The sequence below is a fragment of the Mollisia scopiformis genome, assembly GCF_001500285.1.
Source record: "Mollisia scopiformis unplaced genomic scaffold LY89scaffold_28, whole genome shotgun sequence".
In the NCBI taxonomy this organism is placed as follows: Eukaryota; Fungi; Ascomycota; class Leotiomycetes; order Helotiales; family Mollisiaceae; genus Mollisia; species Mollisia scopiformis.
The window spans coordinates 442,434-465,774 of NW_017263608.1; the positions used below are offsets into that span (position 1 = coordinate 442,434).

The 23,341-nt window shown below is 47.5% G+C and overlaps 7 protein-coding genes across 7 annotated transcripts; 3 read left to right on the forward strand and 4 right to left on the reverse strand.

Moving 5' to 3' along the window:
* Nucleotides 1–80: 80 nt before the first annotated feature.
* Nucleotides 81–3,368, reverse strand: LY89DRAFT_597857 (linoleate diol synthase; the record flags this gene model as incomplete). Its single annotated transcript, XM_018210001.1, has 3 exons — nt 81–1,827; nt 1,873–2,439; nt 2,488–3,368. The coding sequence occupies 3 exons, from the start codon at nt 3,366–3,368 to the stop codon at nt 81–83; spliced, it is 3,195 nt and encodes a 1,064-aa protein (XP_018064048.1).
* Nucleotides 3,369–5,439: 2,071 nt separating this feature from the next.
* On the forward strand, nt 5,440–7,335 carry LY89DRAFT_711013 (uncharacterized protein; the record flags this gene model as incomplete). Its single annotated transcript, XM_018217878.1, has 3 exons — nt 5,440–5,461; nt 5,517–5,759; nt 5,863–7,335. 3 exons carry the CDS (start codon nt 5,440–5,442, stop codon nt 7,224–7,226), a joined length of 1,629 nt encoding a protein of 542 aa, XP_018064049.1. The 3' UTR covers nt 7,227–7,335.
* A 478-nt stretch (nt 7,336–7,813) lies between these two features.
* LY89DRAFT_657159 (uncharacterized protein) lies at nt 7,814–9,755 on the forward strand (the record flags this gene model as incomplete). The annotated part of the gene is made up of 3 exons (XM_018212417.1): nt 7,814–7,894; nt 7,981–8,649; nt 8,693–9,755. 3 exons carry the CDS (start codon nt 7,814–7,816, stop codon nt 9,644–9,646), a joined length of 1,704 nt encoding a protein of 567 aa, XP_018064050.1. The 3' UTR covers nt 9,647–9,755.
* A 3,435-nt stretch (nt 9,756–13,190) lies between these two features.
* On the reverse strand, nt 13,191–14,369 carry LY89DRAFT_724115 (uncharacterized protein; the record flags this gene model as incomplete). Its single annotated transcript, XM_018218873.1, has 2 exons — nt 13,191–13,489; nt 13,604–14,369. The coding sequence occupies 2 exons, from the start codon at nt 14,367–14,369 to the stop codon at nt 13,191–13,193; spliced, it is 1,065 nt and encodes a 354-aa protein (XP_018064051.1).
* Nucleotides 14,370–18,291: 3,922 nt separating this feature from the next.
* LY89DRAFT_740773 (uncharacterized protein) lies at nt 18,292–19,409 on the forward strand (the record flags this gene model as incomplete). The annotated part of the gene is made up of 2 exons (XM_018220626.1): nt 18,292–18,375; nt 18,501–19,409. The coding sequence occupies 2 exons, from the start codon at nt 18,292–18,294 to the stop codon at nt 19,407–19,409; spliced, it is 993 nt and encodes a 330-aa protein (XP_018064052.1).
* A 226-nt stretch (nt 19,410–19,635) lies between these two features.
* Nucleotides 19,636–20,885, reverse strand: LY89DRAFT_275867 (uncharacterized protein). Its single transcript, XM_018206411.1, has 5 exons — nt 20,852–20,885; nt 20,423–20,795; nt 20,255–20,367; nt 20,121–20,185; nt 19,636–20,069 (listed from the first exon to the last, which is right to left on the reverse strand). Exons 2-5 carry the CDS (start codon nt 20,623–20,625, stop codon nt 19,863–19,865), a joined length of 588 nt encoding a protein of 195 aa, XP_018064053.1. The 5' UTR covers nt 20,626–20,795; nt 20,852–20,885; the 3' UTR covers nt 19,636–19,862.
* Nucleotides 20,886–21,198: 313 nt separating this feature from the next.
* Nucleotides 21,199–22,667, reverse strand: LY89DRAFT_701207 (tfdA family taurine dioxygenase; the record flags this gene model as incomplete). Its single annotated transcript, XM_018217178.1, has 7 exons — nt 21,199–21,388; nt 21,437–21,474; nt 21,526–21,593; nt 21,694–21,898; nt 21,999–22,235; nt 22,287–22,381; nt 22,445–22,667. The coding sequence occupies 7 exons, from the start codon at nt 22,665–22,667 to the stop codon at nt 21,199–21,201; spliced, it is 1,056 nt and encodes a 351-aa protein (XP_018064054.1).
* Between the last annotated feature and the right edge of the window lie 674 nt (nt 22,668–23,341).

Below are 23,341 nucleotides of genomic sequence, written 5' to 3' on the forward strand. Positions count from 1 at the left end.
ATGCAAACCATCATCCATCGAAAGGTATCTACTCCCCACGCACGCATACTACACAAAAACCCCCTCACCTCCGCCTCTGCCTACTCATCATACTCCAACGTCAACGTTGTCGGAATCGGACTCTCCTTTGCATTAGCATCCAAATAAACCCGCATCTTCACCCCCGCAAACTCCTTTTCCACCACACTAAAATGCCCATTCCGCTCATTCGCCCGCCTCAAGTTCTTCAACTTAAACACCTCCCTCAACGTCGCCGCTAGACTGGCCCCCACCAGCCTCGACCCAAAGCAATAATGCAACCCGTGGCCCAGCAGCAGGTAATCCTTGAACGGCCGATGCGGGTCCAGGATCTCAGGGTTCGGGAACGCCACAGGATCCATCGACGCTTTCGACGTAGCGATCAAGATCGTGTGGCCTGCTTTCACGGAAACGGGACCGCGCGCGCCGTCCGTGATCGTAATATCCTTTGCTGCCACGCGAGGGAGACCAGGGACCACGCCCGCGTGTCGCATGCCCTCGAATACGAAACCTTGCAGTTCGCGCTCCGCTTCGGGGGTATTGAGGGCTGAGAGCTCGACGATGCGGTCTTTGTACGTTTCGTAGCCTTCGGTGAGGTAGAGATCGATGAGGAGACTGGCTTGTTGGGTTAAGTTACCTGCGACGGGGGCGCCCATCCCGATGCAGTCGCCGACTAGGTCGCCGATGGGGAGTTTACTGTCGTTGAGGGCGTGGTAGAGACGGTCTGCTACGGGGCCGACTTCGAAGGCGCTTCCTTTGCCGAGCCAGTCGACGATGTGTTCTGTTATTCCGCGCTGGGTCTTGAGGTGTGCTTCGAAGATGGAGCGGAGGATGGGAGCAGCTTTTGTGGCGGCTTCACGGAGGGTCCATTCGTTGGCTGGAATGACGTTGAAGGATTGGTACATAAAGAGGACGAGGTAGATGCCGAAGGCTTCGGGGACGGTGAGCAGGCCGTGTGGTTTCTCTGCCGTTTTCAAGGGCAGGGCGAATCGTTCGGCGAGCCAGAGGATGGGGGTTATGTTGGTGACATCGCGGACGATGTCGATTGAGCGGCGGGTTCCCGTGTACTTGAGTGAGTGGTCTTTAATCAGTTTTGAGACGTTGGTGGAGAAGAATTTGGTGACGTTGGCTTCGAATCCTTCTTCAAACATCACTTTGTGTAGAATGCTAGAGCGAGTGTCGTGTCTTGGAGCATCGTCCCATCCGATCATGAAATCGTGGTTGTCAGTACACTGGCGGATGGCCTTCTGGTACATGACACGGAAGTTCTCACGGTCCTCGAAGACGGCTTTGCAACCTTCCTGGGTGTAGACACCTACGACATCCATGCCGCTGGCAGGACGGTCGAGATCGTATTGCTCGATAACCTTGTTTCCTTTCAAAATACCCTTGACTGCGTCTGGAGTGTAGAAAGGCAGAAGAGCCCAAGAAGAAGTTCCAGTCCACGCTCCTGGAAGACCATTGAAGAGAAGTGTTGGAAGAACGCCTCCGTAAGCACCAGGTGCTGAACCCGTGCCAAGTTTGGCATATCCCCAATTTGTCAACGTACTACTGTTGAAATCATAACTGAGGAAACGATCACCTCGAACAAGTGCAACGGCATCATCTAGGATACCACGACCTGTAGTCTGACCTGGACAGACACCACTTCCTGGAATGGCTGGCTTGGTACATTCTGCCATCAAGCCGGGGTATAGCTCGAGGTTATCAATGTGTCCATAAAGCAATTCTGCGGCTCTGGCAGTCTCCTTGTCTTGGTTCCAATCTTCGAAAGTCGCGTAGGGTTTCAGGTTGAGGTATTTTCGGAATCTGATGCAATTAGCTTGATCCGTTTGCAAGAGTAGAGCGACTTACTCGTTCATGGTGCAAACATTGAACAATTCTCGTGCTTGTAATTGACCCATGATATCCACAATCTTCAAAGAAGCCGGAGTACCATGTGCACCAAAAGCATGTGCCGGTTCTGCGATACAATCTTTGATGATCTCAGCAAGATCAACATCACTGAATCTTCCATCCTCCCCTCTCTTGAAATTATTGAAGGTCCACTCCTTGGCTGGCTGGGCCATGAGAGCGTGACCAGCAGTCATAACGACTTTCTGGAACAACTCAACAGTCATGTCATCCACCGATTTGAGCTCAGGCAGCTGCCATCGAAGCAGATCCTCCATCCATTTCGCATCTGCTGCACTGAGTGCTGCGTGCCAATGGTAGAGCACGGCAAATTCGACAGACACCACATTTCCAGTACCTCGCTCGATTCTCTTTCCCAGTTGCTTGATTTCAGCACCGAGATCGAGGGACCAGGTCGAGTTGGCACGTGGGGTATTGAGAATGGCTGCGACATAATCCTTAAGGACGACCGAAGCGAAGAAACCAACATTGATGTTGCGAGATAGCTGGAAGATGTCTTCGTCTTGCCTATGTCACAGTTAGCATGCTCCTTGCAAATTGAAGTTCCTGACTTACCACTTCTGCTCGTCCTTGCTCAATTTGTCCCACGACTTGTATTTTCCAGCCTCATTGACACTCAGCAAATCCTTGGCAATCTGATTGTGATTTCGCGAAAACATGATTGCAACCGCAACCACACCCGGAGGCATCATCATAATCCTCTCACTCGCCACACTATCTGGGAAAATGAGACCATTCTCATATGTCCTGACCCGGGTCTGTTCATCTCCCGTATTGCCATAAATCGTACTCAGATCCACATAACTACTGGTATCGTTGATCCATTGGTTCTTCCGATTCGTCTGGAAACATTCATGAATGACCATCGTAGCAAACGAGAAGAAAAGTCTGTTGAGACCGGAGGGATGCGGGCGGAACGTTTCCTCATTTCGCTTGAGGAGTTGTTCAAACACCAGTTCCGGATCAGGAAGATTTGGGCCTTTGGGCTTCAAAGGAGGGACGCTTCGAGAGTATGGAGATCCGGCCTTTCCCATATCGTGGTTCCACGGGTTATTTCCACTTCCATCATGTTCCCGATATCGGGCAGTGGGACCTGCGGTGGTGGCTGCTGGATGAGGGAGATCATTCCAGAGCATACCAATGAAGTCATTGGAGGCTGTAGCACTCAATCCGCTGTTCAATGGCAGAGATTGGAGCATGGCCACGCCGTGTTCGAGGAGGAGCTCTTTGTCGTCGAGCGGATCGCCGGAAGCGAGAGTGGTGATTGCTTGTACGACGGTTTTGGCATTCTTCAAACCCATATGAGTAAGATCGTGGCCCATGGTCGTCTTGACTCCGCTGGAGCCGAATCCGGCTTCAGCATCGGTTTGGCCATCTGGGGCACTGCTTGGTTTCTTTTTGATCTGGGTGACCAATTTCGATTGAGAGAACCCCATTGTGAGTATGTTATGGGGGTGAAGAGATGGGAAGGAGGGTAGGATTTGAGGGAGAAGACAATTGGATTGAAGATTGGACTTGAGAGAGGAGAGGAAAGGAAAGAGGTCGAGGTGGGGAGCCAGCCGAAAGTGAACAGCTTCCAGCTCCCAGCTTCCTCGGGCCACCGTACGGATGTTTGTGATGAGGCCAGACGGAATGCAGCTCCGAGGTCGAGGTGTCTGCACGACGGACGCTCAATGTCTCAATGGCGGGGTCGAGGACAGGGCCATGATTCAAATGAAAGTGCAGTGATTGATTGGATTTCCCTTCTGAACCAGTCTTCATATGTCATATGTCTCACTCATCCCGACAAGTCACGCAGCACCTCCACTGATTTTGGAGTGAGACAGACCCAGACAGTGCGCAAGCTGTGCCAGCTCTCCTTAGTGATGCCCCGCTCTTGCGTTCACTTTTTTGCTGCATTTCGCTGCATTTCATCGCCCCCAGCTGCATCCTCGCTGGCACCGCCTGCAGCCCCTCAGCTCTGAGCGGCAACCGGGAGGCGCCTTCAGCCGTCCGTCAGTGAGTAGCGTCGATGGAGGGAGAGATGGTCGAATTGGTGATTTGCGGTGGAGATAGACTGTCCAATCACTGCTTGTCCAGTGTTGATGGAGTGATAGTAATCTTACCTAGGTAGATAGATGGTCGAATTTCTACTCCAACTCTCACATCATGGCAGCTTCGGGTGAGACGCAGACGCCCTGGGAAAGTGATTCTCGAATCACACTGGACCATGATTTGCGGCGCATCCGAAAATGCATGGCTGCAGAGCATGCGAATGAACCACCATCTGGATCATCGTGATTTGTGCATGTGCACCTGGTGCAGATCCAACTCTGCATTCATTTGGATCATCCCATACCTGCAGCAATCATCGTGCAGCGGGCTTCCGAGGGGAGAAGTGAGTGGCCGAGGTGGGTGGAATATTTGCTGTTCAGCTCTCCACGATGCTCCGTATTGTGCTGGTTCATGTTGTGTCTTTGTCGTCGGAAAGTTCTGCAGCTGCTAAGCCCGCATAGGAACGGAGAGGTTGGTTAGGTGGATCGGGGGGTCGATCCTTGCTGTCGATCAGGCGGGACATCGCGAGAACCTTGACCCTGAATGGACGGGCATCGAAGGGAACTCAAATCATATCCTCGAAAGAAGGAACTTGGCTCTCTCTCTCTCTCTCTCTTTTCCTAATTCTCTTCGTCTTCTTCGATAATATACCTACAGTATATCTTGGAGATGGGTAGAGTGAGAAAAGTGAGTTGCATAGGGTGACACTGTACTTGGTAGGTACATCGTGCTGCACAGTAATTACACGATCCATCGATGTACCATCCACGTCGCCGAGCACAAGGTGACATCGGTGGAGACGACGAGTGCCGTGCAAGGATCAACGCTCTGTGGTGCGTGCGAGGGTTCCCTTTTCCGAAGTCGTGATTGCATGCAAGGAAGAAACTCAATTTCTGATCGTGTCCGTTTCTCTATCATTTGCTACTATCCAGATATGCTATTCTCCATTTGTAAGATCTTACATGCCATTTCATAGTGCAATGCGATGTGTCGTCAGTGAGGATCCTTTCTGTATCCTGAAGCGTCCTCCCAAGGACGATCATGTTGGCGCCTCGGGAAATTGAAAATCGTGGAATGGAGGGGTGTATTTATTTCTACTCTAGTCATAATTCCTGCCTGCGTCTTGAGCGTCTTCTGGATACATACATGACAAACACGTTCAGCGTTGTACAGCAGCGACTTCCAAATTGGATTTCATCTGCCCCTCCCCGCTTTTGCTCTCATCAAGCGCGAATTTCTTCAGCATCCCTTTCTCCATCTCATCTCATCTCATCTCATCTCTATTCACTTCAGCCACTGCAGACAAGCAAGCTTCTGCACCTTTTTCTTGTGTTCAGCTTTCGTCCCACCGATATCGCACTGCATCTACCGTTAAAACCATATATCTCCCCCCTTCACATCAGACGCGATGAGTGACTCCATCGACTCCAATTCCACCGCCCATTCCCATAGCACTCCCACCTCCCCAGCACCATGGAAATTCAACGGCTATCCCGTTCAAACCTGGTCAGAGGAAAACGCTCGCAGAGAGCTTTCTACTTCCGAGCAAGACCATGGTCCACTCCCAACGACAATTCGAGCTGTTCGGGATTCGCACTCTCCTGCCCGTGGCCGAACCCTGGTTGTTTGTCTTGATGGAACTGGAGATAGCTTCGATGATGATAATAGCAACGTTGTCAATTTTGTCGCATGTTTGAAGAAAGATGACCCGAATCAAGTTACATATTACCAAGCTGGGATTGGCACATATGGGCGCAAAGGTCTTCAAAGTGGATTCTCGGCTGCGATTGACAGTAAGTCACCCTTCTCTTTTTGTCCATCCCTCCCTCCCTCTACTTGATCTAGAGCTCAGATGCACGAGCTCTCGATGCCGAATATGGTGCTAACCCCCTCCAGTGGCCGTCGGTTCCGGTCTAGGAATTCACATCCGAGACGCCTACCGCTTCCTCATGCAAAACTACCAAGAAGGCGATCGAATTTGTCTTCTCGGATTCTCCCGTGGCTCCTATACCGTCCGCTGTCTCGCCGGCATGCTGCACAAAGTCGGACTACTCCCAGCCCACAATCGTGCCCAGGTCACCTTCGCATATAAATTCTACAAGGACGATACACCTAACGGCTGGAAGATGAGCGCCGAGTTCAAGAAGACGTTCTGTATGAACGTTAATGTTTACTTCGTCGGCGTGTGGGATTGTGTTGCCAGTGTGGGGTTCATTCCCAGGAAACTACCGTTCAGTAAAAGTCCGACGAATGTTATTGGTTTTTTTCGACATGCCATGGCGTTGGATGAGCACAGGGCCAAGTTCAAAGTCTGTCGGTATCAGCCTCAACAACTTGATGGTGTGAATCCTATTGATGAGAAGACGATCGATCGTACATTTCACACTCAGTTTAAGGGTTTTTATCATCGACTTTTTCACAGCGACAATCCAGATCAGAAGACGAAATCTCCATTGGACAAACTGAAGAAGGTCAAAACGAATCAGGAAGTCCTCGAGAAGGTCTTCGATAAGTACGAACGTCGAACCATCACTCCATGCAAAACTGATGCTCTCGAAGTTTGGTTCATGGGCGCACATGCCGATGTTGGAGGTGGAGCAGTAGCGAACGAGGAACGACACATGCTCTCACGAATTCCCTTGCGCTGGATGATCCGCCAAACCTTCGAATGCAACACAGGCATCCTCTTTGATACAGCAGGACTAGCAGAAACGGGTCTCGATGTCCCCACTCTCTGGCCGGTCTATAAACAGAACCGAAAACCAGCTGTGGGACCAAGTCCAAAGACGTTGGAATTATGGGAGAAAGGAGGCCTACCCTCTCTCAAACGAAGAAGCACAGTATTAGGTCTCCAAGATTCACACGAGGAAAAACAGCAACAGTCATCCAAAAGAAGAGAATCTGATCTCAACACCCTAACCAACTCTCAAGACACCACCAATCCAATGCACCTCCTCCCCGAACAAGTAGAAGACTACTTCGACGCCCTAGCGCCCATGAATGACCAGCTCGTGCTCGCAAAACCGTGGTGGATCCTGGAATTCTGGCCGATTAAAGTCAGAATTCAGAGAGACGAGGAGGATGGCGGGTACTGGGAGAAGGTGGTGCGGTGGAATCTGGGACGGTACAGGTGTGTGCAGGAGACGGATCCGAGGATGCATTGGACGGTGGAGATGCGGATGGGGGAGGGTGATAAGGAGAGGGCTTATAAGTTGCGAGCGAGGGTTGATCGGGATGCGAGTTGGAGAAGTGTTGCGTAGGTGCGAGATGAGAGATGGTGCTACTTTCTGCGTTGATTTTGCGAGTAGCTTGATTGCTACTTCAATATACCAATTTGTTTCTGGACTTATGCATTCACACAGACTTCGGGGTAGCCAGCTCTCATTCCTAATTCATATTTGTCTCTGAATTCTTGATCACCCTCAATTAAGCTTTTAAATCAACCTCCGAACATAATCTTTGAAAGTACTTTGATACCTAGGTCTATCAGAGTTGCTTCGTGGTTAGTTAAGTATCACGTGAATATCCCCCCTTTATTCCACATTTTTGAAGTCTCATAACATCTATTTGAGGTAGTTGAATCCTGCGAACGTTGTTTTATCCTTCAGCGCTACACCACCATACTTCTCTTAAAACACTTTTTGTCATTTGAAGGACTTCTATAGTTGCACGTGCTCTCAGCCTTATATCCGCCCCACTTCCAACCTCATCATCCTTGTTTTACCAATGAAGCCCCCACGCAACGCAAAATTTCCAAAGCTCTAAAAGAACTCAATATCAGATACCAGGCCATCAAATCGTCGCAATATCTTAGGAATTTCTTCTTTCTCGCCCAGAAAGTCGCAAAATGGACCTCCCCTGGCTCTTCTCAACATACACTCCCTCCTCCGCCTGCGAAATCAGCCCCCACGTCCCCTTATCCCCAGATGTTTGTACAAAAACCCGGAGCTACTCCCCCACTATACCAACATATATGGACCAAGCTCTCCCCTTACTCCCCGCTAACACATCCAGCACTTCGCCACCGAATCAGACGAAGTCATCGCCCTGACCCAAAGCCTCGCATCTCTGCCCTACGATCCAGAAACATGGCTCAATCGCGCACATTCCCTTCGTTTGTTGGGCTACCCGGAACTCAGTCTCGGCGACGCATATAAAGCCCGTCTACTCGTCGAAGCGGGCCTTGATCCTATGCCTTCAATCCTAGGTGAGGATGTAAGGAAAGCCTCAAGAAAGAAAATTCATGTCCTGCATACCACGGACCCAGCGTGGAAGAGATGGGCGCATACCGTGTCAACACCTCAACTACTCGCCGAAAAGGTGGGGGAAATGCTGAAGAGGCTAGAATTGCAGGTCTGGACCGAGCTGATGGAGGGTCTCATGGCGGCGAATTGCGCGAGGGATTATCAGCGCTTGGCGAGGGAGGCGGTGGAGAAGTTTCCAGAGGATGAGTTCTTCCCGAGCGAGGTCGTTAATGCGAATTCTTGGTTTGCGCAGAGGAAGGTGTTGCTGGAGCAGGCGGTTGAGAGGGGCGAGATGAGTGAGGGCAGTGCGGAGACGACGTTGGGGAATGGGGGGGTGTATCCGGTGGCTTATCCGTGGATGAGTGAGGGGAATGGGTTTCTTGGGCGAAGCGAGGAGGTGTTTGAGGGTATTCAGGAGGATTTCAGGAGGGTTTCTGATGTGAGTTGCTCATTTCTTGTTAGGGCTATGCTGATTTGAGGAGAACTGCATGGTAGTCCGAAGCACAATCCGCAACACCCCAGCCGGCGATGGACAAGAAGCAACAACAGAAGAGGACTGCATCGGCGCCATCGCAACCCGACCTATCCTCGCCGGCGAGACAATCCTAATAGACAGCATGTCCACCGGCACCGTAGGCGTCGACGCCGACCCCGACGGCTGTCCCACCTGCTGCGCATCCCCCGTCTCCAATTTCTGGAATACCTGCTGCCCAACCCTCTACTGTTCCCAAACCTGCGCCTCCCTCGCCCTATCCACATTCCACGCCCCCCTCTGCGGCAAAGACGTCTCCTACCTCTACGAAGCCGCTAAAAAAGCCACCGCCACAACAGACTTCTCACTCGATGCCCTGCTCCTCCTTCGCGTCCTAGCTCTAACGCTAGAAGAAGCCAAAGAACACCCCTTACTAAGTAAAGTCCTCGTGAGACTAACCCCCGCATACGGCTTCAAGAACCCAAACCTCATCATCTTTAACTTTACCGATCACATCCAAACCCCCACATCCATCCTCCTCACCCTCGGCATCGACGTCTTCGCCGCCCCTACATACGATACTTGGGTCTTGCACACGATCAAATGCCGCTTGCAGAACAACAAGCACGGACAGACGCTCGGCGATTGGCCCGGCACGAGTATCAGTGGCTTGTATAGTATGCTGAATCATAGCTGTGAGCCGAATGTGGATTGGAGGCATGAGAGCGCGAGTTGTGCGGTTACGATGTTTGCTACGAGGGAGGTGGCGGTCGGGGAGGAGTTGTGTATTAGTTATATTGGGGCGAGGGGGGATGGGTTGGGGGTGCGGGAGAGGAGGAGGATGTTGATGGGGTGGTTTGGGATGGATTGTGGGTGTGGCAGGTGTGTTAGGGAGGCGAGGGAGGAGGAGGAGGGTCTGAAAACGGAATTAGAGGCTGGGATGAAGACGTTGGCTGTGCTGTGAGAGGTCTCTTTTGCTTTCGAGTGCTCGTAGATGGTTGCCTGAATAGACTTTGAATCACAATTGCATATTTTGCGGATTTGTTCGCTGCCTCATTTCTTAAGGAGGTCTCTGGACATTGCCGCGTTGCTGTGGAAGCATAATTGAACGACTGAGTAGTTGAGAGGAGCAGGCAAATCGCAGTCACGTGGCATTTCTTTTTCTTTAAGCACCAAGCTTCTCTTGAATATCACCACAGCTGAAAGGTTACATGAAACAAATTCGAACCAATACAGAACATTGTATCCACTATGCCCGAAAGTAAACTCAAAGTCTCACAAAAACAATACAATCTTCATAACTCTCTTTGCTTTCCTCACATACACCCACCCACCTTTACCATCACAACCTCAAATCTACCACTACCCTAAACCCAGTCTCAAATCTTTGTTCCACATCGCAAATCTCATAACTCATAATCCGAACTCACAACCCAGCTCATACCCAAAATCTCATAATCACAGCCTTAAGCTCTAAGCTTAAGAGGAACTTGCGCTTTATTGCGGATTGCGGCTTTGAAGGCTTATTCGAGACTTATGACTTTAAACTGCAACCTGAAATCATGGATTTCTTTGCGTGGTACTTAAGTCAGTGGATGTAGTTTAAGCTTTGTTGCATATCGCACTTTTCATATTCATAACTACAGCTTATGGCTTAAATTATGAGTTTGAGCTATAAATATAAGATGTGAGAAACGCGCTAATTATGAGAACTGCGATATGCAACAAAACATTGTTCCCACGCTAAAGGCTAAAGCTAGCCTTAGTTTATTTCAGCCTTGTGATGGTAAGCTAAAATTGAACATTCTGCCTTAATTAGCAAAAGCTGATGAGCAAGTTTAGAGTATTCAAAAACTTATCCTTACACCTTACTATACTCTGAATCTCATCTCATCTCATCTCATTATCTTATACTTCCTAGGTGGATGGATATAGCTTAAGTGTGTCAAGGTTATGGGATAGCACGGTTTTTGTACTTGTAGATTTAGCTTGTAAATCTAGCTTGTGGCTTGAATTATGAGTTTGAGCTACAAGTATGAGATATGAGAGGAGTATGGATTATGAGATTTGCGATGTGCAACAAAATATTGACACCCAAGCTAAGGTTGAGGCTGGGCTTAGTCTCGGACAGCCTTGTGATGGTGAAGCAGGGCTGGACATTTGGCCTTGGGTCTGGGACTTGAGGGAAGGTTTGGAGAGTGAATGCAAAAGTGTGCTCAAAGTTTCATGAACATAGCTTATACCCTGATTCTCATCTCATCATACAAAGTCAAGTCCGTAGATAGACAATTGGTCACAAGTGTTGTGGCATATCACGGTTCTTATACTTATAACTCCAACTCATGAAGCAGCTTATTTTTGAAATTATGAGTTTGAGCTACAGTGTAAGCATGAGTTCTGAGAAAGAGATTTGCGATGTGCAACAAAAGAATTGTACCTACGCTAAACTCAAGGCTGAGCTTAGTGCAGCCTTGTGATGATGATGCCCCAGAAATCTTGCCTCGGGTTCTGAACCCTGTCGTCAAGGTTGGAAGTTGTATTCAGAGGTGTCTTCATAATTTTATAATCATAGCTCTTGCTTTCAACTCTACTTATCTACTTATCTACTTATCTGGTTAAAATCCAAGGTAGATGTATACAACCTCAAGTTTCCTATATGCAGTAATTGTCATACTGATATTTCAGCTCATAAATTTAGCTTATGCCTTAAATTATGAGGTTAAACTACCACTTATGAGATATAGAAACTGCGCTAATTATGAGATTTGCGATGTGCAACAAAGCAAGCCTATCGCGCTAAGCTTAAGGCTGGGTTTATTTTCAGCCTTGCGATGGGAATCTTGCCTTCGAAACTCGTGGTTAGCTTCCGCAACCTGACGGCACCGCTTGTACTCAAAGGTGTGTTCCCAAGTTGATAAATGTACTTCATTCTCTGAATCTGATTTCACAGTGTTAAGACTATAAGATAATGCATATAGCTTCAAGCAGGTTTTGTTGCTTGTGATATGTCTCATGCTTATAAATCTAACTCATACTTGCAGCTTATATTTTAATAAGTCATGAGTTTGAGCTACTAGCATGAGTTATGAGAAACGTATGAATTATGAGATTTTCGACGTGCAACAAAAGATTAAGAGTCACGCTAAGGTTACGAATTGGATTTAGGGTCTCTGTGATGAAGGTGATTGTTATGCCTCGGAGTGGGATGTGTAAGTGTAGGTCGGACTTTTTGGGAGCTTGGCAACTTCACTTGAAGAAGAATGCTGCTAATGAGGATGTTGGAGTGTTCTCTTCTTGTGAATTACTCCATCAAGAAGATGTTTGAAGGCATAAAGTATCAGCGTTGTGGAACGAGCTCTGAGCGTTGAGCTTCGTCAAAATCGCTGTATTTGAAGGTCACGTGCTCGAGGTACATTGAAGTGCAGGGCAAAACAAAAACTCCCAAAGGATGTGAGACCTCTGAGCCTCTTCAATGCAGAGCATCATAGCTTAGTAATCTGGTTTATGGATGGTTCTCTCCCAGATATGGAACTTGATCGTGACAAATTTGAACATTCGAGCGCCTTCGATTTCTGTCTGCCTGCTGTATAAAACCTGTAAAAGGATGAAAAATAGCTTTAAGAAAAGCGGAATAGAGTCTTCTAGCATCTTATCAAATCATTCAAGTTAACTTGATCTTGAATCAAAGCATCGTTTCTTCATCTTCAAGACACTCTCAACAGTACACATGGAGCTTAATCCCGTATCGAGTTTGTTCCTCAGGGATTACAGCATGTTTAGCTGGACTCGTTATGCTTCCACAGATAGCTAGAGCGCATGATCTCCACCCAGCGATGAGGCAGTACATCTATGGGACTTGCCATTTGCTCTGGCTTATGAACGACTTGAGGGAAAGCTCACATGTCCAACCTGTGGAGAAAGTTATGACAAAGGACTCGATCGCTATCATGGCATGTCCCGAACAATGAGATCGATATTCATTGACCTTACGGATATGATGTTTAGAGTCTCAAAGCCTTACAAGGCCGTCGCGCTCAACAGGTTCGCATAGATGAGGTTCTCGCTCACTTTCAGAAATTTGAGATCCTTTACTGGGCTTATCAATCGCAGTCAGATAGCACATGTCGGGGAACAATTACAATTGACTTTCAGAAAGGTTTTGAAATCAGGTTTCTGCTATCTGCTACTTGCTAGAAGAGCCTAGAGCGGTGCAGTAAGCTGAAGCCCAGTTTACGCGCAAGTCTCAATTTCGATATCAGCAACCCTCGACTAATCAGGAGACCCGCTCGATATGCTCAATAGCGCCATTCGCAATATCAGTGAGGCCTCGAAGAATCAGGAAATTTGCTCAATACGCCAAGTGACGCTTCTCAATCGCAATATCCGTTGACCTTCGAGCGATCAAAGAGCATGATCAACATGCCCAGAGAACCGCCCATTTGTAATATCCATTAACGCCGAAAAGAAAATCAGAAATTCCACTCATTATGCTCAGTGATCCACCCAATTTATGCATGGTAACCAGTCCAGGTAGGTACACCACACTCAGTGCTGCAGTCATCCTCCCAGAAAACCCGCTCGACCTCCCAATACATATCGTAGAAGTTCTCCATGTCCTCCAAACTAACGGTAGCTGGATCGGTATTCAACAACTTGCTTTGAAGATCCTTCCACAAGGCCGAAGCCTTGCGGGAGAAATGGTGATTCATTTCGTGGAAGGAATGCTCGACACGGGGACATTGGCCACAGAGTCGGCAGCGGGTACGATCATTGAAGATCTTATTGTCCTTTAGGATCAGAGAGTTCCCTGTGCGAGAGATTAGAAAGTGCTTCTTGTGGCTTTGGCGGCGCAAGCAACACTAGGGGAAGGTTCGTTCATGGGGATAGGATAAGAAGAGTTTTGGGGGGAGGTTTGGCTTACAAGTGTTATGAAGGTAATTCCGGAGTCTCGCAGCCTCTTCATCCTTGCCAGGCTCAATCTCACGGAGGTCGCGTTGCATGAGCAGGAGTGGATTGAAGGAGATACTGTAGGGAGTAGGATGCTTCTCGAAACCAAAGATGAGACGGCTGGGGGAGGAAGGAAAGACAGTTGGGACCTTCACCGTGCGCTTAGGGGTCGGGAGCGGAAGGTTGCGATTCGGAACGTCGGGCTTGGTCGAAGTGACACCGATCTCGTCTGGAGAGATCAATGGTGAGAACTTGCCATTTGGGACTGCTCGTTGGTTGCCGTAAGCTGTATGGGAGTCTGGAATCGTTGTGTTGCCAGTCGAAACAACGGGTGGAGCATAGTACATGTTGCTTTGATGTCCTGAACGAGCAATACCAGCCGGATGAGCGTATGTGTTGTGTTGAGGTCTCGAATGCGCAAAGTTTTCATGTTCGATAGGTTGGTAGTATTGGCCGCTAGCCGCACCATGATTTTGGATTACCATGTTATCAACCAAGGCAGGCGGTTGAGGATTGTACATGTAGCCTTGATACTGGGCAGGTGGATCGTGATACCGGTTGTTGTCGAAGCCTCGAAGATCTGGGCGCGCAAAACCTCCAATGGCACTTGAATGAGGATTGTAAGACTGGTCCAGAGACCCAGGTGGAAATTGAGCAATTCTACCATCAAAAGCCGTAGAATGGTAGAATTGGTAGCCACTGTATCCTCTATGACGACGATGTGGATTGAAATGCTCCATCTTCGTCGGAGACTGTTTGGTGCAGAATGAAGGCGGTCAAGAGAAAAGCCGGTGATGAACCGAGGGGGAGAAGGTTGGAGGAGGGATCGAAAGGGTGAAAGATACGCCAATGGGGTTTAGGTTCGTGTCGAAAGGGGTGAATGTTTAGCGAAGGAGTTCAGGTTCGAGTGCGTCGAAAGGGGTGAATGTTTAGCGAAGGAGTTCAGGTTCGAAGGCGTCGAAAGGGGTGAATGTTAAGCGAAAGATTTCAGGTTCGAGTGCGTCGAAAAGGAGTGAATGTTAAGCGAAAAGGTGCAGCGTGATGCCCTACTAAAACAGATTGCCCAAAATTTGTCCAAGATTCTTGGATCACTATTGGATAATCTCAGACAAAAGCTGGATAATTACTTTATTATATGTAGGGTTTGTTCACTCAAAAACTCGAGAAATGCCAAGTCTTGGACAAAACCAAAATAACTCTTTCTTTCTATGTAAAGTTTGTTTATTTAAAGATCTAAAAAGTTTCCAATCTTAGACAAAAGCTATATAACTATTTCATTCTAAATAGGGTTTGTTTATTATAAAGTTTGAAAAAGTCTAAATCTTGGACAAGACCTAAATAATTACTTATCAATACAACATTCAAAGCTTTTAGATAGATTCAACGAAACATGTACATTAAATAAACAATAGTGACTCCACTAGCTAAAGTAAAAAAGCTACTCTCTCGGTTTCCACCTTTTCAATTTCATGCTAAGTCTCCATAGTAAGTTCATATTATGCATCTCTGTCATTTTATTTTAATAGTAAGTATGCATGCACCCCCTCTCTTAATCACTCTCTTGATCCAGGTATGTGACAATATCTACAACATCATTCTACAATGCAAATAAATACCTTCTAGAATGCGTTCATCACACAAGCAGAAGTTCATATCATATATTACAGATTATGGACTATAGGCAGAGCATGTAGAGCGTAGAGCGTAGCGGAGGAAGCCGGGAATAGCATCGATAATAAACAGGTATCATGAATCAATTTCTCTTTCTTCCTCGCATGGGGTTAGTAAGCTTGCCGCTCATGCTCAGTCGCTAATCACTCTCGGCTCACCCTCGTCTCAGTCAACTCGCCCGAACAACCTGAGTAACCTGATCAACTCACCTGAGCACCCTGAGCAATCCCTGACTCTCTAAGCATTACCTGAACAGCCTGAGCAGCTTAAACATCCTCAGTTGTCCTCGAGTCCTTCAGTCCCTGCGCAGTATACACTGCTCCTTCATGTTTTTCATTTCTGTATGCGATTGTGCGGAGCCTCGGTTACTTCCATGGAGAGATTGAGAATCGACGTTACGCATTGCTATTTGATATTGAGAGCGCTGACGTCAGCAGAGAACTTTTTACTGCTACATTCTTCTAACATGTTTAATATATATTTTTAGGTTTCTTACTGTTAAAATACAACGATGCGGAGATATGGGTAGGAAGCTACCAAAGTGGAGGTGAGGATACTGTAAATGGTAAAATGTTTTCTGCTATGTAATTAGCGCGCCATACACATAGTTTTATGATTCCTCGAGAGCCTTGGAGCTTGATTCAGATTACCAGGCAAGCCTCATAGCGATGGTAACTGGGAAATGTCTCTTGGAGACAATAGTATGCGCGGGAAGCATAGACGTGGAAATTCCCACAAAACCTGGTCTCAGATCAGCGCTCTCGATGGGTAGGTCGGGCCGTTTTTTGCCCCGAACCGTCACCAACCCGTACTAGTACGAGCTAAAAAAAACTAAGAACCATCGCCATCACAATTCTAAACAAGTTTAAACAGGCTTAACTACCAAGACAAATAAATACTATTAATAGTGTATTTTCAACCTCAAGCTTTATGTTTTAAACTTCAACTTCAAACTTCAACCTCAGATTTCAAGCTCTAATCGCGTCCTCCTCAAGCCTCCTATCCTCAAGCTCCCTCCAATAGTAGACGGGCTAACGGTTATTAGCAGGCTTTGAGGAGGCCTGAACCGTAACCATCCAATAAGATGGCAGGCTTTCAAAACCCATAACCGTAACCGGTCTAGACGGGTAGGCCTTGTCGGTTCGGCAAAAGCCTACCCACCCATCGAGAGCGCTGTCTCAGATTCTACGCTTAAGTGTTTCTTTGTACTTGGATATTCTTTTTTTTGTTGATGTTGAAACAACTGGTGCAGTGTTTAGGTGCATGCTACCATCATGTCTCTCTCTCTCTTTCTTTTGTTACTTCCTTCCTTTCTTCCTCATGTCTCAGCGCAACATTCCAAACAATTTTCTTTCAATTCTTCCAAGACTCCGCCCGACTAATAGCTCGCACGTGAAATAAAATGATCGTTTTGTGGTCTTAATTCATTATTTAAAGTAACAAGGTCCACTTCAAACTTCAGAAGCCAGTACATTACAAGTTTCTTGAATCGCCTTGAACGCCCTTTATTGAACGCTCACTAGCCATCATCGCCACTGCCACGCATTGGTATTATCTGCCACGACGACAGTTATTATCTGCCCTGTCGAGCTAGTCGACTTTGCCAGATGCCCGCATTGTGGATACAATAATTTCACAGGCGTTGAGAATTGTAGCGGGACTCGACCTGATGGAAGCACATGCAACCGTTCTCTTCCTGTGACAATAAAGTAAGAACACTTCGCACTTTGAACTAACTTTTACTAATCATCTTCCAGTTTTACAATGCATTGAACCAGGGTGGTGGTGTAGCGGGGCTACAGGCTACACTGGTTTTTTCAAAGGTTTTGGTGGTGGCGATGGATTGGCTGTTTTTTTTTCTTGCGCTGATTATGTATTTGCAGTCCTTTTATTTGCGAATATAAAAAGTGAAAATTTCAATATTAAACACTACCCAAAACCGGCCTTATTCATAAAAATTTCTGTAGTCATCTTGTTAATGCGGCAGATTGGAAACGTGTTTGAGCAGACCGGAGGTTTTATGCATCACAAGCCGAGATCTAGTCGCGAGGAGCCAAAATGGGGATCTACTCCCAGAGATAACGAGAACAAAGTGAAACGGTGCTTCAAGGGAGCCAACACGGGCCGTCCGGGGGTAACAAAATGCCTTCCCAATGCATGCTCAGGCTTTGCTTAGGCCGCGATTAGGCTGTGCTCAAGATGTTCATTCTCGGCTCAGGTTAAGCGGCCGCTGCTCAGTGTATAGACTAGAACGGAATCAACGATAAGAAACAATAACATAGGGCATACGGGTATCCAGGAATACCTTCTAATCACTTAGTCGGCACTTTTGGGCCCAAATCCTGGATAAATCACGACTGATTTCCAGACTTGTACTGGATACTTTCTGTACAAAATTTAACTGGATAAATCCTGGATAAATCCTGGATAATGACTAGATAATTTATCTAGTAAAAATCCAGTCGGTGCTACAGTAGGGATCGAAAGGGTGAGGAGTATGTGAAAGAATTCAAGTTCGAGGCGTCTGAAAAGAGTGAACACGCCAAAGGGCGGGGTGTTGAGCGTGACGACGATAGTGTAAGACGTCTCGACTAGAGACAGACAATGAGATGAAGTATGGACGAAGAAGTGGTCACCTTGAGCCTCTTCTTCTACCCATTATTTTGCGCGCTGAAATTGCATAACTCAACGAAACTGAAATCCGCAGGGAATCCGCGCAGGTGATCCACCATTATAAAAGACACAACCAGTCACATTATGGGTGCTTCTGACACTTTGGAATCACTTCAGTGTGGTTGTCAATATGGAAACGGAGTGGATAGAGATCAAGAGAGGTTACAATAGTAGGGCGGTGGGAGCCGGCTCTTTCTGCCTGCTCTTTTCTGCCTATCCTGCCCGCCTTCCAATCGTCGAGTAAAGGACAACGACAATGACATTGAACTCCAATGTTAAAGGTGTTTGACGATGCGCCTTATGCAGTTTCTCACAACAATGGGATCTGATCATAGCAAGAAGCCTCAATCAATCCTCCCTTCCTCTTTCCAATCTCTTCCCTATGAGATCCGCGAACAAATAGTATGTAAATGTCTCTCCCTGCTTGCCTTGGAGCTGAGCTCACAACGACATGTCGAATGTTTTCACGAAATTGCTGTTCAGCCCTTTGCCAATCCCTTTAAAGGTGCCAAACTAACTTCCTGCAGTGGCTATATACCCTCCTTCCTCGACTGATATACATCCATCCACATCAACGTCTCGAACCCCATCCTTATGATCACGAAAGTAACGAACTGGTTGATGGCCTCCGGATGACGGCATCTGTACGGTTCAACCATTCTCTCCATACTACATCTTCCACACCCGCGGAGGCTTTTGCTTCGTATGCATCTTTCGTGGTCCCCGATCCGCACTATGTTGGTAGAATGGATGGGGAATTTCTGAACTACGAACACAAATTGGCGGTACAGCCTTTGGCCTGGAGAGGGGGACAGGCTCCGCCAGCTCTGCACGTCTGCGGAGAGAGCAGAGCGATTGCCTTGAGGAAGGGATACGTTCTGGCTTTCAAGGGAGTAGACCTACGGCTAGAGGAAGAAGATAAGGAATACTGGAAGAATAACCACTTGAGCGACAAAGGAATTTGGGTCAATTTCAGCACTGACCTGATCATGCTCGATGCATTGTATCGCTCCAGGATGTATCCTAAATGGGCCCCGCTACAACCTCTGGTCGTGCTGAACAAATGGGCCCCAGAGGATGTGAAAAGAATAAGATACCTCGCTCTAGGTGGGAATCCCGGCATGGTCCTGAGCGCACTTAGAGGAAACTGTGTACCAGTCCCCCACGGACCAAGATGGAGAACAGAGTGGCAATGGTGGGTGAGCTTGGGTTATGATAATCTGGAGGAGATATGGATCGACGATGAGTTCGAGGTCACACAAAAAGAAAAATACTACGAGGTGTCTTGGCGTGATTGGGAGTGCCAGAAGGGGGCGGCTGAGCAATGCATTAGAGCGATCAGCATGGGAAGGTCGAAGCTTCCCCATTGGACTTCTCCATTGCCTGAAGTGAAGGTCGTTCGGGGAAAGGACTGGCGTGTATATTTCGGGGATTGAAATATATCTAATAGCGATACGGAATGCTGTTGTGAATGGAAGCAGTGCTCTGTGTACCTTGTTTCTGCCACTGTCGTCTTTTGCACAGCTTTTGTCTTGTTATTGGACATTGAACCCATCCGCTTCTATGGTCTCCATTCGAGGAATATCTAGCTTCGGCAGTCCAGAGGAGGCAGATCCGTACAATTCTCGCTTTTCAGAGGTGCGCGCCCCAGTCTCATCACTAAGTAGCATTTACATCCCTTGATTTCTGTTCCTCCCCAATCACATTAAAAAGAGCAGGAATGGAGGAAGAATGTGCTCACGAAACTCGTCATGAATGTGATTGAAAGCCAACGCTACCAGAGAGGATTATACGCATTGTTCACTGGTAGAAATGACACATTCAGCAGGGAAGGCAACCCGAATATCAAATAACATGAGCATCCCCGACACTGATTCCAACCCTGACCATCAAAGCTTCAGTTCCCCATCACCATCCCCAACCTTAGGAACAGGAACCATGATCCAATTTTGGTTCTTGCCTTCTCCTGGGTGGCAAGAGTAGCAAATAATGGGTGTCCCATCTTCGTCACTCGGACCCTGAAGGTCTATGCAAAGATTCGGATCTTGAACATTCTTGAACTGCACGCTTTTGTCTTTGTTGATGCTCAGGGTGAACTGAAAATGGTCAGCGTAGATCGAGTGTGTGGGGCATCAGGCCAAGCATACGAGTGAGTACCCGTCAATTGCAACTTCTCCTCCCTTCATCTGGTATAAGCCGTCGTCATTGGTTTCTGGGAACAGAGATCAGCCTCGGACTTTGCTGTCGGACTTTGCTGCGTGGAAGAAAGGGGGAACAGTACCACTTGGGCATGAAGCAATTGCCCCAGTAGCAGAGTTGATGATCAAAACTTGATGATATTGAGCAGCAGCAACGACTTGCCAGATCTGATGAGCGTTGTCTTTCGTTGGTTCACTGTCATGAACATCAGTTTTCATGTCCTCGATTCAAGCCTCATGATGCGACTTACTAAGCAGTGATGGCAGTATCTGGACCAGCATCGCCGAGATAGAGATCCATGGTTGTTCCAGTGGCTTGGTTTTCAATGTAGTATTGACCAGGACCTTTGTAGGCATAAGACTGCTTCTGCGAGTGATGTTTCTTGGGAGTATTTCTGCTTCCTGTCGTTGCGAGAACAGGAAGCGCGAAGAGCGCGAGCTGGAGGAAATACATCTTGATGATGAACTGTTAAGCGTTACCAGCAAATTCTGGTGGACAAGTGGGGATTTTCTGGAGTTTCGGAGGACACATCCATTCTTATGTGTTGATTTCAAGTTGTGCTGCAGTGACCTCTCGACTGAGAATCGTTGGTCAATTCATCTCCAAATGAGTAGGTGCAACAGCTGAGATTAGTCTTCATCAGACTTCGTACAAAGAGTCTCAAGGTGATCAAGCTCACCTGGAGAACATGTGACTGGACTCTGGGGATCGGTTGCGTAAGCTCATACCATTACATCAAAGAACGGGTCTGTGCTAGGTAGGACGTGCATTTCCGTTCCGTACAGTTGAGGACTTCAGCATCCGCGTGCAATTTTGTATGAAGTCAGTACTTTCCTTTGTTATGTTGTGCTCTAAGAGTTGCATGTTTGTGCTGTGACGGACAATTCAAGCGAGATGAGTTTGTAAATCTTGTGATTCTGTGCGACACACGAAATTCCAGGCAAGGTAGTACGTAAATGATGGAGAAAAAGAATCAACGACACGCCTGTTCTTCCGTGTGTATCGTCAGCGTCTACTGCTCATTGCTCATGCTGCACTGCTGACTGGCAACTCCCTTTTTGCCAAGGCAGCCTTTCTTGATGTGGAAGCTGGATCGTAGTACGGCGCTTCTCCCAACGAAACAACTCTATCTCCAATCCGTACCTCGTTGTAATCAAAAGTCGCCGCGTGCCAGTTCGATCGATTGTCCCAGATTGCAACATCATTCTTGCGCCACCTGTGAATGTTAGTTTTCACTTTATGGAACGTCGAAGAGGATAATTACTTGAACCGTACTTGGTTTTCGTGGTTTTGGGATACGAGCTGTTTATGTCAGTAAGATTCAAAGGTAGAGTTGATCTGAGGGGAACATACATCGAAGAGATACTTTAGGATCACATCTGATTCGTCCTTTGTCAGTTCAACAATGCGCTTGGTGAATGCTTAGTTGACAAAGACGCTCTTCCACCCAGTGACAGCTGAGTTTCATGTTAGCTTTCCTTCAGACTGTTCTTCACCAGGAACAGTTGAGTTGTCACTAACGATTGGTACGAATGACAGGGTGGACGGTCTGAAGATTCTTGCCCTGGTTCAGCTCCGAACCTCGAACTCCTTCACGGAGAGGATGGCCCAGACGCTCTGCGATTCCATTGAAGAAGTTTGCGTCGTGGATTGCTGTCAATCCTTCAAGGTAAGCAGCAGTGGCTGGAGAAAGTCGATCATAGATTTCGTATCCGGAAGCCCACAACTGCAAAACTCCCAGATATCAGTTATCAGTTTAGGATGCCACAGTTTGAGTTCAAAACCAGTTATCAGAACTTGCGGATAAAGGTAATGATGTGACTTACAGTATCTCCGCCAGTGGGAGGCAATGTGTGGATCTTCAACATAGTATAGTCAGATGGAACAGGCTCAAACGTGATGTCCGCGTGCCAACCGTTGCTAGCAAACTTGCTTGGCTCTGTGAGCGGGTTCACAGGAGCTTCACCCTTCTGCTTTTTCACGCTACTGATGACACTGATCTGATCGCCAAGCTCGCTGCCTGCTTCAGTGATGGGATGGATGTGAAGTCCTGATGACTCGGGCTTGGATGTGTCAGCGAGAAGGTCGGAGCAGAGCGGGTGGTAGAGACTCACGCTGCCAGTAAGTGTTGATAATTTCTGACCAAGACTGATAAGCTCTTGGGTGGTGACGTCTTGGTCTCTCAGAAAACCCACACCGCGCTCGGAGACTGATCATAGACAATCTTAGCAACTGTTCCTTCCAATTTTGAAATGCGAGAAAGGTCACTTACCAGTGATTGCCAGATCTCGAATCAATGTGTCCGCGTCGGGAGAGGCCAAGATTTTCTTAATTTGAAGGCCTGGAATCTCTCTGCCAATGGAAGGAGTAGAGTCATTGTGCTCATACGAGTCGAGAGAACCTGAATACGTGAAGGGCTGAGTGGAACGTGGTCGAGCTTTCTCATGTCCACCTCGAATGGAGGGAGGTGGGGTAGAAGGTTGAGCAGAAGGCATGATTGTAGGATTATGGTTTTGGGAGTTTCTGTCAATAGTGGGAGGAGTACCGAGTAACTGGTGTGCAGATGGGGTACGAGAGAGCTCTATATATGGGTACGAAATCGGAGGTACACATTATGAAGAACATGGCGGCCGCGACGCAATTGGAGCTGATGCTACAAATTCCTATATCTTAGCCAGTAGCAGTTGCTGTTTGGACGTTGACGCTGATGGTGCAAATAATTCCACATTATGATGATACAATATACACGTGACAAGTCACGAGCTTTGCATGCACCATTGCTGACAAGCTACTCTGGAGCTCATTGAAAGACATACTAAGACCAGACATATAGCAATGGTTGTTTGGGGACTCGTTCAAACTGTTCTGTTTTGCGAAAATCCTTATCTGACCACTTGGCAGTACTGTAGCACGGACAACCTCCAATCGCTGCAACAATCAATGACACAACCGAAACATTGAATTCTCGCGCCATGACGAAATAGAGAGGAAGACTCGCAGCATATGATCGATCACTACTCCGTCTGTGGAAAATTTTATGTAGAGAACATTGCTGCGCTTAGATTAGGTGAAAGATCTAGACGCCCCGGCCACGCTAAGGTGAGTCTAAAAACTCCCAGGCTTCAGCTCAACATGTTCGATTTTTCATCTTTCAACATTCGTTAAAATC